The sequence below is a fragment of the Balaenoptera physalus genome, assembly GCF_965194825.1.
Source record: "Balaenoptera physalus genome assembly, chromosome: 4".
Classification (NCBI taxonomy): domain Eukaryota; kingdom Metazoa; phylum Chordata; class Mammalia; order Artiodactyla; family Balaenopteridae; genus Balaenoptera; species Balaenoptera physalus.
The window spans coordinates 133,911,999-133,930,537 of NC_138891.1; the positions used below are offsets into that span (position 1 = coordinate 133,911,999).

Here is an 18,539-nt window from a genome sequence, read left to right on the forward strand (position 1 = left end):
AGAAATTCATTCTCTCACAGTTCTGGAGGCCAGAAGTCCAAAATCGATTTCACTGGGCCAAAATCAAGGTGTCGACGGGGCTATGCTCCCTCTGATGGCTCTAGGGGGATCTGTCCTTTGCCTCTCCCAGCTTCTGGTGGCTGCATTATTCCTTGGCTTGTGGCTCATCCCCGCCATTTCCGCCCCGTTCGCCACTTCTCTGTGTATTTGTGTGAAATCTCCCACTGCCTCTATTTTATAAGGACACTTGTGATGACATTTAGGGCCCACCCAGATAATCTCGATTAATCTCATCTCAACATCCTTCACTTTTTCCAAATAAGGTCACTTTCGCATGGTCCACAGATGGGGCCTTAATGTCTTTGGGTGGCCATTATATAACCTACTCCAGGCAATTAAAGAGCTAAATAAACTATCCTAATAATAATTGTGTGCTCTGTTAAGAAAGGCAGATCGTTTTACTGCTGGGTTTTCAGACTGCTGTTTATTCAGAGTACATTTAAGAATTTCACTGCCAAAGGGTGTAATTTTTAAAACATTGCAACATAGACTCGAGCAAAGACAGAATCTAATTGTACTTTCCAGCATTCCTCTTTCTCTCCACCTCCACAAGATGATGGATATATATTTGTATGTATAAATATGTATTATATATATATATATATATATATATATATATATATATATATATAGGTATGTGTTATACATATATACACAAATGAGTACAGTTTTGAAAGCTTTTAGTTTCATATATACTGGACTCGTAGGCCAAACTACAGCCCACTTCTGTGGGCTGACAGCACCAGCCTCTCATGGCCCTGGGACAGTACAGGCCCCCAGCTTGTCTGGTCCAATGGCTGATTGTCCCCTGTTAGTCACATCTTTGGTTTAAGGGCCTGAGAATCTCCATTGATATGGGTGAAGGTGGTCCAGAGATACACACTTCTGGTTATGAGTCCTGAGGATGTAAGGTACAGCCTGGTGACTTCAGTTCACAATACTGTGTATTTGAAAGTTGCTAATACTGAAGACCTTAATAGTTCCCATCACACACACACACACATTTGTAACTATGGTGATGGATGTTAACTAAACTTATTGTGGTGATCATTTCCCAATATATACATATACCAAATCCTTATGTTGTACACCTAAAACTAATACAGTGTTATAGGTCAATTATATCGCAATTAAAAAAAATAAAAATTAAAAGAAGACTGTTCCCCAGAAGAGATAATAGATTAAGCTGTTACAGCTCTTTTTGCTTCAATGGTTAGAAAAGAAAGGTTCACCGATTTGCTCAGTTAGTGACCTGTTGGTCACTCACTGTTTATAAACTGCTGTGTGCGGTGAGGGGGGAGCGGTCCCTGTTTTAAGGGAGGGGTGGGAGCTTTAAATGGTACCGCAGGCAGTGGGTGTGGTGGGAGCGTAAGGAAGGAGGGTTGAAGAGACTTCCTGGAAGGGAGGTGGGCCTGGAGTTAGCGTCTGCAGGACCAGGCAGATTTGAAGGGGTGAAGTGGGCTTGTGAGTGCAAGCTTGGAGAGTAGCAGAACGTGTGGTCTGGGCAGTGAGGAGACCCGCCCTGGGGAACTGGGAGTCGGGACTGGTCAGTGGCGGGGCTGATGGGGAGGGAGCTTCAGGGCTGGGCTGAGGCTGTGGACCTTGCTCTGTGGGCAGCAGGGAGCCGCCGGAGAGCTTTAAGCAAGACATCAGAGTTCCAGACCCACTGATTTCGAGGATGAATTCGAGGGGCCAGGATGAGCATCAAGGAAAAGAGGTAGCACGCTGATGTCATAGCCCAGGCTAGTGGTGGATAGACTTTTATTTTATTTTATTACAAACTTCTGTCAAGAAAATAACGTTTGAGCCCCTTGCTGCAAACATGTATCTATCTATCTATCTACATCTATCATCTATCAATCATTTGCTGATTGATCTATATCACACCTCTGCACATTGAGTGCATTATGAAGCCGTTAAAAAATATAATTACAAAAAAGGAAATAAATAGAAATGGGAGGTCCACTGTTTTTGTCCTGCAGCCCAGTGGCTTGGTAGCCTTGTATGAGAACGTCCCTGGGGTTGCTGGAGTCTCACGTAGAGACAATGCGTCTGGGCGCTGCGAAGCAAGGTCCTAAATGAACCCGACCTGGCATGGGAACAGAGAGGAAGGAAAAGTGAGGAAGGCAGTTAGCAGAAGGTATCGACATGATGTCACTGGCTGGTCACATTAGAAAGGAGCGAAGACATAAGTAAGAAAAGAAGAGGGCCAAACGGTGGTGTGCTTTAAGGCCAGGTGAGTGGATTGGTGACAGCCATTGAAGGAAGGGAGAGTGGGGAAGGGTGCAGACTTGGGCAGAAGGGACAATCTTCCCTTCCCCTCCCTCACGCCATCGTTACTTCCATTCTCCTGTCCCTCCCTCCCCGCTTCCCTCCCTTTATACAAAGCTGGAGGGTCCACACATGTGACATGTTGACTGTGGGGAAGTGACCTAGGAGGAACATCCAGTGGGCAGCTGACATACCTCTCTGGAGCAGCAATAGGCTGGGCCTGACTTGGGGCCAAGAGATAACCTGCACAGTGATTCACAGGGAACGAGGTAACCATTGGACAGAGGTGGCCTGGCCTGAGGTCCTGGTACAGGGCAGAGAAAGGGTGGGGAGGAACTGGGCATTGCATCCGCCAGCTCCCTAAACACGCCCTAGAACTGAAGATGGGGCAGATTCGGCCGTTTCAGAAATGGAGTCATGGGGGGACCCAACCTGGAGGGATGGTGGCGAGGCCGGAGAGGGAGCGGGGAGGGGCCCTTTGCTGGAGGAGAACTTGGTGTTTCACCCTGCGGAGAACCAAGTTTAACACTGACTCTTCACGGAGGCTTCCGGACCACCATTTGAGTTTGCTTGAGTAAATTTCATTCTCTTCCTTCATAAATGAATCTTTTGATCTTCGCTGATGTTACATCTTTCTTTTCTCCCTTGATGCCACTTCAGATAAAGTTCTTCTCCTGGTGCAGACGAGTAGCTATGTATTTTCCTAGGGTTTTGTGAATAGTCAGGGAATAAACTTTGCCTGCAGTGTCTGACAACAGCCATATTCTTGGTGTCTCCTTAGGTGGCCATAAAAGTCATCGACAAGAAGAGAGCCAAAAAAGACACCTATGTCACCAAAAACCTTCGGCGAGAGGGGCAGATCCAGCAGATGATCCGCCACCCTAACATTACCCAGCTCCTTGATATCTTAGAGACAGAAAACAGCTACTACCTGGTCATGGAGCTGTGTCCTGGGGGCAACCTGATGCACAAGATATATGAGAAGAAGCGGCTGGAGGAACCCGAAGCCCGCAGATACATCAGGCAGCTCATCTCTGCGGTGGAGCACCTGCACCGGGCCGGGGTGGTCCACAGGTAAGGGCCACGCCATGACGCTGATCGCCAACTCTGTGCTGAATGGACGGCACTGTGCTTCAGCGTGCTCCAAGCAAGGTTGATTCCTTGCAGCACATTTTACAATTCTTCTGCAGTTTTGTTTCATGGACTTGTTTTGTGTGTTGGGTTAATGCTAACATGGGGTTAAAAGAATAACGTCTGAAGCCAGAGTTGCCTGGGCTCGCATCCTGGCTCTCTCCTTTCATTGTTGTGTGCCCCTGGGCTAGTTAGTTAACCTCTCTGAACCTCAGTTTCTTCTTCTGTAAAATGGGAATATTCGTGATACTTATCTCGTGGTTGGTATAAGGGGAAATGAGTTAATATACAGAAAGAGGGACTTCCCTGGTGGTCCAGTGGTTAAAACTCCACGGTCCCAATAGAGGGGGCCTGGGTTCGATCCCCGGTCAGGGAACTAGATCCCGCATGCCGCACGGCATGGCCAAAAAAAAATTAAAGAAAAACTATATGTATACGGAAAGAGCTTGGAACAGCGTTTGGTACATAGTAAGGGGCATGTTTAGTGTTGGCGGCTCTTATTATTATTATTTGCAAAGTAATGAGAACAGTTGCTCAGGTGCCTGAAAGAAGCATCAATGTTAAGATGGCGTGAGATTGTTTTTCAGCAAGTGATGGTTCTTTCATTGTATTTGCTTTACATATGGTAGTTGCTAAATAGCTGTTTCATTCAGTGGAATTGAATCACCACGTGAAGTGTGAACTTGCCCTTGAAAGAGAGGCGTGTTCTCCATAAGCCAAACCAACCTTGCAAATAATTATGAAAATCAAACTTTTTTTTTTTTAAACAGCCTATTCCTTCCTGAGGAGGAGCTTTGCAAGCAAACTGAGCGGAAACAGAATTCTTAGTAGTGTTGCTGTTGGTGGTGGGTGCTGACTTTTAGTGCTAGACTAAATAAGGTCAATATGATACAATAAAATAAAAAAATGAAAGTGCCCTCTTTTCCTCCCAAGAAAGTGTTGACTTCACCAATAAATGCATAGTTCTTCCTTCATGGAGTTAAAATTCATAATTACTCTGGGTTGTTGAGAAAAATTAGGGCTCATGTTTGATTCTCATTTACAAAAGCAAGATCAAGGAATTATATATATATGCACACACATATGTTTAAAATTTTTTGTATTGAGATACAACTCACATACCATAAAAGTCACCATTTTAAAGTGTACAATTCAGTCGTTTTCAGTATATTTACAGAGTTGTGCAACTATCACCACTGTCTAATTTTAGAATATTTCCATCACCCCAAACAAGAAACCCTGTACCCATTGGCAGTCACCCCTGATTCCCAGCCCTCCCAGCAGCCCCTGGTAATAACCACTAATCTGCTTTCTGTCTCTATGAACTTGCCTATTCTGGACCTTTCATATAAATGGAAACAGTATATGGTCTTTTATGAGTGGCTTCTTTCACTTAAGTTTACCAATGGGATTGGCACGGGGGAATGCTCTACCTTGTGTGCCTGAATCTGGGACACTGTGGGGAGGTCCTGGGCTCGGGCGGGGGGACACTGGGAGGAGGTCCCGGGCTCAGGGGCAGAGGGGTGGCACTGGGGGGAAGGAGCCAGCCTTGGCCAGGCCCCATTCAGACACATCATTTTCTCACTAAGGTAAGAAAACCTCTCCTTGTACATATTTTTAGTCACACACATTGTCACGAAATCACGATTCATTAGAACTCTTTGAGTTTCGATCAGCAAGGAAGGGAACATTCAGAAATTTTAAGTGAATAACACTATTTTTGGCTCTTTCCAACAATACCCTTGTGTAACCTGCCGTGTCAGAGCTCTGCCGTTATTAGGAAAATGATGGTCGTAAGTGCTCCTGGTTCTGTCTTTGGTGATTAAGATGACAAAGGCAGAAACCTGACGAATGAATCAGCTTGGGTTACCCACTCGGCTGGTCACGGTGGCAAACAGAAACCGGGGAAGAGCTTTCCAAGAGACTCGAGGTGTTATTACAAGGGTTTCGTGCTGTCAAAAATCAGATGTGCACTGAGCTTGGAGCTTGGAGGACAGCAAAGGGAAAGCCAGCAAAGCCTGTGCATTGCTCGCTGGTCCCTCCCCCAGGAAAATCTCAACAACCCTTTTCAAGTAATTTTAACAAAATCCAATCCCTCTCAGTGCAATTACTGTCAGAATGTCAAAGGAATGAATTTAATAATGTTTTGATAGCAAAGACGGTGCGCTTTTTCTCTCTCTGATCTCCAGCGTTCTACTTCTTCCCCCCCTCCCTGGAAATATATTCATCACCCAATAGTGGCAAAGGCTCAGATCTTTTAAAGTTAGGGAAGATTGGAAATACAGGTGTTGTTTCGGAGGAGTTCTTTTATTTTCTTCTCTAGAAATCATGTTAATGAGTGTCACCTATGCACACATGGGCATAGGTGATTAGGTGGTTGAGACAGCACAGGAAAACGTTTGTTTAGAATATATTCATGGGTGGCTGTATCTGGAATGTCTTGATTTTCTAAGGTTCTATACGTCTCATTTTTAGCAGCCGTAATCTGGCTGGTATCCTATATGCTGTAGCCTTTTTCAGTGGTGGAGAATCTTCTCCTTTATGCTACGGAGGTGGAGTGAATTTCATAAATTATTTTGAGGTTAGATTTTTCAAATGAGTAGGAGAGTTTAGATAGCATTTCAGAGATGTCCCGGAGTCCCTAGCGGGAAGAGTTCTGAGCAAACAGATTGGATCATCCAAAAGGATTTAGGATGAATTTTGGTGGCTACATTATATGATTTAAAGGGCTTTTGGTTATGTGTTAGAGGATGCTTTAAAAAGCACAGTTCCTGATGAGGCTGGTACTATATCGTCATGTCATCATCAACTTAATGCCTAGCAGAGCCCTCATTTCCTGTGAAATTAAATCTAAATATTTAATTATCTCCCCAGAACTATTTAAATATCATTTAAAGGAAGCAAATCTTTAAAAATCTTGGAACTATTACAAGTGGAAGGGAAAAAAGGAAACTAAACGTCTGTAAAGCAGATTTCCTTAGCTGGCAGAGAACTTCATTTAAAACTGGACCTGCCGTAGCTTCCGTGTCTTCTACGACAGGGCTGTTGTTCACTTTTGCAAACTTAGAATATGGTCTTAACTTCTTCATTACACCATTTGAGGATTGCCTGAGATACTTCCGGTTTAAAATCTAATGAGGGTTTTTTTCTTTTTTTCATTTTCTCTTCCGGGCTCACCCAGCAGGGTGCCATAATCTGATGATTTTCCTATTGTACAAAGAGCGTTGACTCTTCACATCCATCATGAAGAATACTGATTCTGCCAAGAGGCTACTTTGAGATTCCTCTGTTCATTCAAAATAACAAAGTCCAATCAAACTGTACAGACAAAACATACCTGGGTAACTCAGTACCGCCGTCCCCTAAGCAGGAAGAGACAAGCCATAGGGGCCCGAGGACCGGGAGAGAGACACAGACGATCAAAGTGAACGCGAGCCTGTGTGTCAACACGGCTGCGCCCAGAGCCGTGTCTTTATTCACTCATCAGTACTGGGGAAGGACCTTCTGCACTTGGGAGGACTGTGGGGCAAGAGAGGGGACTCTTCTTTGTTCTCATGGGCCTGACAAGAAGCAAGCCCCTCTTGTACTGGTGGGGGGTTTTAAGAAGTTGTTTTAACTTTTAAGTTTCCCTGGAGAGGGGAAAGAGGGCAAGGCAGATGAGAAGGGAGTGACTTCTGCTCACATCGGGGGCTGTTGGAGATACCAGGGCCTGAGCACACATCTGGAGGTGCTGGTTATACAGATCAGAGGTTTTTTGTTTAATTGAGTTTGAAAAAATGTGACAACTTTGTGGACTGGGGTGCACGGTGGTCGGCCATGTGGATTTTAAAGCCAGACCGCCTGCGTCCACGTGTGGGGTCTACCACTTAAAAGCTGAACTGTTGCTGGACTTCCCTGGTGGCGCAGTGGTTGAGAATCCGCCTGCCAATGCAGGGGACACGGGTTTGAGCCCTGGTCCAGGAAGATCCCACATGCCACGGAGCAACTAAGCCCATGCACCACAACAACTGAGCCTGCGCTCTAGAGCCTGTGAGCCACAACTACTGAATCCACGTGCCACAACTACTGAAGCCCGCGAACCACAGCTACTGAACCCCGCGTGCCTAGAGCCCGTGCTCCGCAACAAGAGAAGCCACCGCAAGGAGAGGACTGCGCACCACAGCGAAGAGTAGCCCCCGCTCGCTGCAACTAGAGAAAGCCCACGTGCAGCAACAAAGACCCAACACAGCCAAAAATAATAAATAAATAAAATAAATAAATTTATGAGGAAAAAAAAAGAAAAGCTGCACTGGGCAAATCACTTAGGCTTTTTTGCCTCGCTTTCCAGAGCTACACAACAGGGATAAGGGATTATCCACTTCATGTTGTCGTTGTGAGGATTAAATGAGTCAGTTCATGTAAAGTGCTTAACACCGAGAGCCTTAGGAAGTACTGAGTACGTGTTTGCCGTAACTACTACTGAGTCCACCTCACTCATTTGATCCACAGAGGCTTGAGTTCTGTGTGCTCAAGGCCTCACAGCTGTTCTCTGCTCGTACTGCCCTTGCAATCTTTGGATGAATCGTATTCATCCTTCGGGTCCCAGCTAGGAAGCTCACGTCCTCCAGGATGCCCTCCAGGCTAGGACCCCCGGTCATAGATTCCCCGGCACCTTCTACTTTGATTTCCAAACACTTTTCACAAGATAACTGGCTTGTTTGCTATCTGTCTTCTGCATAGGCCACCATATAGCCCAGCGCCCAGCCCAGTACTCACACAGAGAGACTTTGTTGGTTAAATGAAGGGAAACTGAACGGATACAGTTAGTGTCAGAGTTAGCACTGGGATGGAAGCTTTTGGTCACCCATTCGTGTTCTTTCTGGAATAGTCCATATTCTCCCTGGAGTTTTAAGGGAGTTTCTTCATTGACTTCGTACCAATTTGTTTATTTTTCAGGTCACAATTTGTAGAGTGGCATCTTTTTAGTGAATGACCAGCTCTTTCATTTTATAAACAGAATTTGTTTCCGGAGCATTGTAGGAACTCAATAAAGGTTTCATTTTGAATAAATAAATCAGGTACATGCTTAACAAATTGTTCTTATGTTTTACCAAATTGCCCATCTTGTAAATAAATCAAAGATTAAAAAATCATTTGGTTTTAATACAGTGCTTTTGAAGATAAAACCTAATCAAAAACAAAAACAAAAACAGAAAAACCTCTTGTTCGCGGCAAAATGCTTATTGCCTTGGGGAGTTATGTGCTTTTCTTGAATGCTTTATTCTTAGCTTATTACTGAAATCCATCTTGTGGCCATCTCCACAGGTACAGCTTTCGCCCCTAGACCTAATCCTCTGTGGGTTTGGTCCAGGCTCCCCACCTCCTGCCCGGGCCCCTTCTCTCTGACCTTTCCTTCGAGGGCTCATGCCCCCCAGTACTGTTTGCTTATCACCAAGTGAACCACTTAAGTCTTTCCTGGAGTCTCCCCCTTCACTTTGTCTTAGAACCTTTAACTTCATATCCTCCCCTGGCCACACCAGCCTCTCACCTCTTACCTGTTAGTGGTTGCTCAGCTGGGAGTGGCCCATTTTCTCATTTCCGCCGTGAATGGCCCTGCCAGGTGGCCCTTCTCATGACGCCATTTTCCAAAGAAGAATCAGAAGCTCAGAGAGTTTAAGTAACTTGCCCAGGGCGGCTCAGCGGGTCAGTTAGAGAGACCCAGCCTCCAGAGCCTGTCTCCTTCCCTCCCCAGGCTGCCGTGTTGGTCCAGGCCTTGCTCAGCCCCTCCGCCCTGGGCCTTCCCCAGCTCTCCCCCATGTCTCCCTGTGTCCTCTTCTCCCTTCCCTGGAGGCCTGGCAGCCTTCATTTTATGCCCCTCCGTTCCTCACTTTCATCTTGGGTCTCAGCGCTGAGTGGCCCCTGGAGGCTCTCGAGTTCAGGCCCGGGGTTTGTTAGAGGCCTGACCTTCGACCTTCACTGCATGGCCAGGTGAGGCCCAGGGGAGAAACTCTTCCTGCATTCCCATCCCAGTATTCTGGAAGCGTGTGCGTGCAGGTGCACACAGACACACGTACACACGAACATGTGTGCTCGCACACACACGTGGGTGTGCGTGCAACACATATTCGCACACATGCAGTCTCGTACAAGTACCCGTACACGGATGCGTGCTTTCCCCGTAAGCGTGCACACACACCTTCCCACTCGGGCCTCTGCTCTGCAGCGTGCCGGGAGCCGCTGCTCCTCCCCTCCCCCATGGCGCCCCAGGACCCTGTGTTTGCTATGGCAACAGCCTCCTCCCCTCCACCCCTCAGTCTGGGAGGGCAGAGTTCCTGGTGGCCAGTCTCCAAATCTTAGAGATTATCACTTTTAAAGAAATGCAAGGAACCTCTGGGTGGGTGGGTGGGTGGGTGGGGAGGGGGAGGGGTGCTTGGTAGCCTGTGGGTGAACCTTTAATTATTAGTTGCGGCCTGTTCGAGCTTGTTCTTTTGAAATAACCTAGAACAAAGGGCTGGTGATTAGGGCTCTCCCCTTGGGCCTTCTCTCAATCTCTGGAAAGATGCCTACCCACCCCCACTCCCCACCCCCAAACACCGAAGGGAACAGGACCCAATGTTTGGTCTGCCGAGGGCCGCCATGATGAGTCCCACTGGGCATTTTTCCTGGAACTGCCCAGTTACTAGAGATGGGTCCAGAAGCCTCTGAGCCTGCACTCTGGGTCTGGCTGCCTCATGCTTTGCCAAAGGCCACTTCACTGGCTACTTTCCTTTGTTCCTAAGGCACACCATTGCCACTCCTGTCCCCCAGCACTCTCCTAGTCAGTGGGTCCTCCACACGCGCCCCATCCCCTTTCTTGCTTGTCCTGACTCCTCTTGGAAGCCCCTTTGGCCAAGGAAAAGCTATTTCCTCTCCATCCAGGGACCGTTTTCTTTCCTTCCCTTTGGCTTTCAGTTACAAGTTCACACCACCTCAAGTTTGCCAGCCACAGAGAGGAACTTCTCACACTGCAGGTCGGGAGGAAGAGCCCTCCACTTCTCTCTCGTCTCCACAAAGTGGTTAATCCGATCAAGGACCATACATGGGAAATTGAGCATTGCCCCATCATCAAGTGCAAACCAGTCAGCTGTCAGAACCTTCCTTCCCATCTGACAGATCTGACACTTAACACAGACAAATATTCTGCTTTCGGGATGGAGCTAAAAACCATGCTTTTCACATGGACCATGGGGAGGTTTTCTGGATTATAGAGGCCTGCCAGTATGTGTGTGTGTGTTATATATTTAAGGTACATTGTGATACACTAACACTAAAACCTTGTGAATAAATTCATCCTTCTATTACTCATGTAGTTATCTTTCAGTTTTTGGCCTTTTGGGTCATATGTTGAGTAGCTGGGCAGAGGGTCTGAGTGGCCCACTGTGCTGAATGGATTCGTAATTAACTTCAGACGGTAAGGATACTCCGCAGTGAACATCCTGAATGAGGTGCTTGGTGGTGGCCGTAGCATTCCTAGTACTGATCTCTTAGGAAGGGGGAAAATATCCAAGAGCTACTTAAAAAATTAATAGATTTTATTTTTAAAAGCAGTTTTAGGTTTACAGAAAAATTGTGCAGAACTGCAGAGTTCCCACCTCCTTCTACATTGTTTTCCCTATTATAAGCATCTTATGATAGTGTAGGACATTGGTTACAATTGGTGAACCAATATTGATACATTATTATTAAATAACATCCACAGTTTACATTAGGGTTCATTAGGGTACATAGTACATTAGGATACTCTTTGTGTTACACATTCTATGGGTTTTGACAAATGCATGATGTCATGTAGCTACCATTATAGTATACAGAATAATTTTACCACCCTAAAAAAATGTGTTCCACCTATTCATTCTAGCCCTCCTCCTGCAACCTCTGGCAACCAGTGATTTTTTTTCACTGTCTATAGTTTTGTCTTTAACAGAATTTGGAATCATACAGTATGTAGTCTGTTCAGACTACTTTCTTTCATTTAAAAACATGCATTTAGGGTTCCTCCATGACTTTCATGACTTGATAACTCATTTCTTCTTATGGCTGAATAATATTCCATTGTCTGAGATGTCCCCCAATTTGTTTATCCATTCACCTACTGAAGGATATCTTGGTTGCTTCCAAGTTTTGACAATTACGAATGAAGCTGCTGTAAACATTCGTGTCCATAAGTTTTCAATGCGTTTGGGTAAATACCTCGGCTAAAACGACTTTAAAATATGATTTTAGACCCTTATTTCCTAAAGAGTCAGAAGGAAAGTCTTCTTCTCCTCTTTCTAGATAAATCTCCAAAGACAAAGCAGGAGGTGGAAATAAAGCCAAAAGAGGTTGAATGTTCCCTTCATTTGGGTAGATTAAGTACACTGATCTGGGCAGAGGCTGATGTAGCTACCTTACCATTAACTAGCCATGGAGGCAGTTAGATTGTTATCACTGAAAACTTTTAGAAACCTTAACAGAAGGGCATGGGTAAACAACCCGTTAACCAGGTTTGTTCTGAGCACTTTTCCTAGGGGTTGGGGTGGGTGGCTATGGGATGCAAAGGGTGAAAAAAAAAAACTGATTTCATTTTTCTCATTTTGCCTAAGAATTACATTTTAATGCTTTCTCCCCTGGTTTTATGACCTTTTCCCGATTTTAAAAGTGGGCTTTTTTTTTTTCCTTCTACATTTTTCTCTTAGTTTTAGCCTTCTATTTATATCATTCTTCTAATCACTGTGGTTGTTCTCTGGGCTTTTGTGGCCCCAGAATTATCCAGCTTAGTCTTATTATTCTTGACAATCGCATTCTTTTACCTCACCTCTTTAAGCTGTTTTCCTTTATAGTATTTGTTCTGAACCAAATTTCTCCTTTAATGCCTTAGTGTGGCTTCCATGCTTCCCAGGGAAAGAGGTTTAATTTTACTGGAAACAAACTGTGGCTCTCCTTTAGATTAAAATAATGCTGCTGCTTTATAATCAGTTTTCACAGAATCACAGTTTGGGCTATTGCTGGCACACTGTTTTTCTGAGTCTGTGCAAGTGGCTGGGAATTACCGTATATGCTTGAATATAAGGGTGTTGTCTTCTGTCCCCATCTTCTTCAGGAAAGAGGAAGTGTCTTACAGAGTGCTTGCAAAGTCTCTGATAGTATGGGGGTACAATCTCAGTTACTTTATTTTCAACAACAAAGGACCAGTTAACCTTGGCCTGACTCACTGATGACTTTGGGAACTCTAGAAGTCGCCTGAGGAAACCAATAGAAAGGGAGGCATTTTGGGCGGCTTTAATAATAACTTCTAAAGAGATATGACTCACAATTGTGATAGTTTGTGAGACCACTCTAAAATCGATTTACTCAGCAGATAATTTATAGAGATTTTAAATGGGCTCTTGTTATTTAAATGACTTGGGATAATATTTCCAGCAAGCACATCACAGACAGATTCGAAAAGTGCTTTATCTCAAATATCCAATCCACTTAAAGATCATCTTACACTGGAAACAGCGGGAGATCATTCTGTCATCCTGCTCCTGCCTGCCACAAATTTGAATGAAACTGTGTCATAAAATGTGAGGGTGTGGGAACAATATTTCTACAATTAATTATGTTAAGGTGATAGCATATGCCCTTAAATAAGATGGTGCAGCTTCATAGGTAAATAGTGTAAATAGTCATTTGATAATTTCATTGCATTTCTAAAAATTATATATTTGTGTTTTCCAAAAACCCTTCTGAGGGGCAGGGTCTTCCCACTGGGAAAGTAAGGAGGATCATCTTGTATTGGGGGTCGCCCTGCATTTGGACATATGTGACATCTTTTAAAGCCTGGCACAGTTTTTCACGTGTATCGTTTCATTTGAATTGAAGTGCAGGTATACAGTTCTTCCCGTTGGTGGGTGCATGTGGATTGGAGACTATCGATTTACCTTCGCCAGCTGCCAGGTTCAACGCAATCTCCCTTATTCAAGTGCCCAGCCTTAAGGCTACCGGCCACCTTCCAATTTTGAAATCCACTGGTCACTGTTTAGAGCCCATCTTTTTCTGCGCTTGACTCCTTAACGCTTCTCGTCTTGAAATGCTGCCCTTTTGTCGTCCTGTGCCAATACTTCCCCGACTCTTTCTTCCCAGCCAGCTCTGAATGTCGGTGTTCCCACCAGCATGTCGTCCTTGGTCTTTTCACCCTCATTCTCTACCCTCTCCCCTGGGCATCTCATGTCCTTTCCAGGCTCAGCTTCTACCCATACTGAGGTTGAAAATTGGTAGGCTGGATCTTGCCTGCAAGGTTGGCCCACGCACTGTGATTGTTATTGTTGTTTTAAATGTGAATTTGTTGCCAACATTTAAAAAACTGGGATGGAATCTAGATTTCTGGCTTCTCTTGGGAAACAGGATGAGCTGGCAGTGCTGGGACCAAGCTGTGAGCCACTGGCCCCGCTAAATGGGACACTTTTGCTCTCCTGGCTACCACGGTCCTAGCAACTGCTGCTTCCCTTGCCTCTGCACTTTGAAGAAGTGCTATCAGTTGCCATTTCTGTTTATCATGACCACACTATTCTAGTCCTAACAATAGAGATAAGAGGACAAAAATAATTCTATTGGCCATGTCTCTATTCAGAAGTGGGAAAATAAAAGCTGGACCAAGAATGCTGTGTTTCAAAATAATGGAAGAAATCATTTTGTGTGTGTATAGAAGGGAAGAATATTCTTACATATTTAATGTTCATGGTGTGTCTGAATTGACAGGCTGCAACTTAAGATGCTCATAGTCGTTGACATAGATGGCTTATACTTTTGCCCGTGTTTTTTCCTTCTGAAATCCCAAACGATCTCTTTGGTAATGTAGATTCATTGGTATTTGCTGAGTATGGAATTGTGCAAAGGTACTGGGGCATAGTGGTAAGCAAGGCAGATATGTTTCTTGCCTTCAAGGGGCTTACAGTCAGCTTGTACAGATACCACAGGCCCCTCACACTCAGCATGACCCTGGGTGCATTTCTCCCTCCCACCTTCTGAATCATCTCAGTGTCCATGATCAAAGTCACCCATCTGATTAGCAATCTTCATTCCATCTGCAAACTTAATTTCCTTTGGTCATGTAATGTTAACATATCCTTGGGCATAATACCAAGGATTAGGACCCTGACATCTTTGGGGTCTATTTTTCTGCCCACCATAATAGCTGCTTGCTAAATAGATTGATTTATTATCACTTGCCAACTTGTGGATTGGGCTCCAAGCATGGAGGTTGTAGGACCGATAATTATGTTAGCTTTCCATTTTTTTTTTTAAAAAACTGTCTCCCTGAATCTTCCTTACTCTGGCTGGTTTTGCTCACCGTCTCACAAACATGTGGCCACATTTGTATTTCCCTGACTGTTCGAACAGTGCCTGCCTTGAATGATGCTTCCACTGTCTCCTGGTCTTATTAACTTCCAAGTTTCAGCTTTGGTCCCATTTCTTTTGGAAACTGATTTGTTCTGCCCTTCTTGCTCCCCATCTTATCTGAAATCCTTTAGCTTTTTCAGTCTGCAGCAATTACTTATATCATGTTTTATAAATATTTACTTATTGATTGTGTGAGTTTTGGCAGAAAGCCTTATGGGTTGGTTCAAAGTGGCTCTAAAACAGTTCGTTTCCCTTGAGAAGCAAAATGTTATTCCACCATTTCAAGTGCTTATCTGAAATGTTGTATGGTTTTGTTTATTTCAGAGACTTGAAGATAGAAAACTTGCTGCTAGATGAAGACAATAATATCAAGCTGATTGGTATGACTTTTTTTTTAAAGCAAGATTATCCTCTAAGTGCTGTGTTATCAATTCTCAGTTATTTGTTTCTGACTTTGAAAATTATCATGGTCTATTTCTAATCCCCAGACAATACATCTAGTTCCCCTCCTTTTACCTGCAACATTTAACAATGGTTTGGAAAAAGAAAATTAATTTTAATAATTTAGACATAAAACATGTTCTTAGGATTCTTCAAACTTCTGCTTCTCTGTTAATTCAGATGGAGCTGAACTTTTATAGGGGTTCTTTTTATCTGAATTCACCAGAAAGCTTCTTAAAAATAGTGGAAAATAGTTTGGTTCAGAAATGCTGCCCTTAGCTTGGACATGCCTTATTTTACTTTTCAGTGAATGTAGAGGCACTGAAATCAGGGGGAATGTGACCTACCTTCTCATTTTAATATCTTTAGCCAAGCCCTATAGTACACTGATGGTCGTGCAAAGAGAAATCCCCACAGAGGGATCCTTTAGAGGTCTGTCCCAATCAGAAGGAGGTTCCAGGATGGAGTGAATCATAATTGGTGTACAAGTCAGGGTCCAGAAGAGAATTCACTCCATGGCTTATTCTCTAGAATTCCGCTTCTGTTTGCCTGTTTTGTTGCTCTTGGCAAAACCTCAGGGCATCATTTTTCCACCCAGATGTTAGCATCATCTTTTATTCCTTTCTTTCTTTTCCCACCTCAAGTGCAAGTAATTCCTTCCACCTCAATGGCTTGAAAAAACTTTATATTAGAAGAAAAGAGAAGGATCAATAGAACTTTGTGAATTTTAACTTTTGTACCCAAGAAGGAAATTTTGTTTGTCAAATACTGAAAACCATCTCAAGACTTTCTAAAACGTATCATTCAAGTGACCAATTATATTCTTTGGAAGCCCAGTTGGCTTCCAACCCAGTAACAGGCAAGAGGCTGCAAGGGACTCCAGACCCCTTGGCTGGGTGATTAGGCACCACTGACAGGTGTTGATAAATACACCCATTATTAGGAGATTAACAATTAAGAGGAAACCAGTTTTTTTCCCCCAAAGATTTTATAGGAGGTATTGTTAAAAGATTCCTGGATGATTCAAAGAATTTTTTTTTAATCAAATTGTTTTACTATTGCATCTGAGTTGTCCTGAGGGCCAAATGCAGCAGCACTAAACAAGGCAGACATTGAAATGCCTGCAGGATGTCTTTCTGGTCCTGGTTTCCGGGATCTGCGGCATTAAACAAAGGCATGTCCTGGTGAGGGGGGTGGTGAGGAACGGAGGAAAGGAGATTGTTTTTTAGGTTCCCTGGCAGGGTGACCTGGAACTTGTCTTTGGAAAGTGTGTAGGTGAGAGTCACAAAGTTGCCCTAAAGCTGCAGAGATTGTAAGAGAACAGGCTGTGTGAAGGCTGGATTTCCATGACCTTACGAGTTAGAATAATCCACTTCCCCTGCGCACCGTCTATACTGAGGCTGGTAATTCCAGAAAAGTGCAGGCCACCGGCAGGGGGTCTCCCTACCCACCCAGCATCCCCTACACTGTTTCTTCCCTTCACTTTGCCTCACTGTCTGCCCCTGTGCTTGCTTTCCCTTCTCTCTCTTCAAATGATAGCCTTAGACGACCATTTGTGAGAGTATACAGTGTTGAAAAGCACAGATCTTTTCATTGCTGAGAAGATCCTTGAAGAACCAACCTCTGTCAACAGCAGATGCATTTAATAAGTAGCTCACAGATTGGCCACATAATAAACCCTCTTAGAGGAGACCTGTACAAATAAGATGAAGACAGGATGGACCTAAATTAGAGCCCACAGTTGCCTTGGGATGAGTGGTGGACCCTTTGGATAGCAGGGACCATTTTACTCAGTCATCATCTCCCAGCTCGGCAACTGCTGGATTGGTACCCACGCAGGGATTTCAGCTCATCCAGACAAAATGGGCCATGTCAGAAACCAGGTGTCAGAAACTGGAATTCCCAAAATTGTTCAAAAGGAGGCTCTGATAATTAGATGTCCTTTTGTTAGAACTTTTCACTTGGTGCCTAATTCTCTCATGATCAGCTAAAACCAAAGAGTGCTAACGCAGGTCCTAATGGAAGGAGACATTATGCCATCCCAGAGGGCAGCTGGGAATTGCGTTTTGTTTAGCAGAATCTGTGTTTCCTCATTTCTTTCATAAAGAGGAGGCCGAAGGAGGGGAGGGAAGATGCTGGAGGCAAGGAAGGCCCATGGTCTTGTGGGTTTTCTTGCCCCTGGGTTGGGCAATTTGGATCAAATGTCTCTACAACTGTCCTTTTGCAACTTCAAAGTCCTTTGAACCTTTTCTTCAAAGGAATTACCTAGTTGTTTATTCAAAGGTTGATTATAGCTATTACCATTTTCTCTTAATAGTTTCTCTTTGAAATAATCTGATTTAAATAAATTTACTTAAGCCATGTTTCAAGTTAACTAGAATTAGCTGGAATGAGATTTGATTTAATCAGGATCCTTCCCCCGCACCCCCTTTAAAAAAAAAAAAAAGCAGTTTGATGTTTTTAGTTTAGTATAATCTTAAAATGTATCAGCCACAACTTAAAACGATTTTGCACTTCAGTTTTCCAAAACAGCGTTCGTTTGGATGTCTTTTGAAATTCATTGCGTAGCTCCCAGAAAATTGGGTGATAATTGGCTTATGTGTTTACCAAATCTAATTGAGGCAGACCCATGTGACATTACTGGGAGGCGAACTTCTCCCTAGTTTCACAATTCTAATTATAGGCATATGTGTAAAATTTTAATAATTACAGTTATGAATGTGAAACATATTAGTTATTTCTCTACAATATATTTTAAATTAAACCCTTTCAGCTAGGTCAACATAAGTCACTTAAAATGTAGATTTTATCTTCTCCATTCCCCAGATCCTCTGCTTATTTATCTTCTTGAAACTTAAGACAAGGCAAGAGGCTGTGTGCACAAGCTTGCCTGGGAGCAAAGGGGGGTGATCTGGTCTCTTATCTCCCCTCCCCTGCCCTCTTTTAAGATCAAGCACTTTGTTGTAGACCCCAAGTCAGGAGGTGAGGGAGTAATTGAAGGAGTTAATGGAACCCCACGGAGATTCGAAAGGGAGGCTTTTAGTTTAGGGGCTCTTAGGAGACTGGGCCTCTAACATGACTGTTAAAGAAATTTTCCTTGAAATGTTGGCCCGGTTAATCTGATGTGTATTCCATGGTGCTACCTCTCCATCTTACCATGGTGGGTGTTCTTTACACATTGGTTGTTTCCTTAAGTTTCCTTTGGGAGTTTTAAGCGGCCATTCAGTTTAAAGCTCAGTATGATTTTTCTACTTATG

At 44.0% G+C, this 18,539-nt stretch overlaps 1 protein-coding gene across 4 annotated transcripts in view; it reads left to right on the top strand.

Moving 5' to 3' along the window:
• Window positions 1–18,539, top strand: part of HUNK (hormonally up-regulated Neu-associated kinase) — a 105,365-nt gene that overhangs the window by 37,996 nt on the left and 48,830 nt on the right. For all 4 annotated transcript variants that reach the window (XM_082459771.1, XM_082459769.1, XM_082459770.1 and 1 more), the window contains exons 2-3: window positions 3,113–3,405; window positions 15,166–15,221. In XM_082459771.1, coding sequence (XP_082315897.1) covers window positions 3,113–3,405; window positions 15,166–15,221 — 349 coding nt within the window. The remainder of the gene's footprint in view (window positions 1–3,112; window positions 3,406–15,165; window positions 15,222–18,539) is intronic.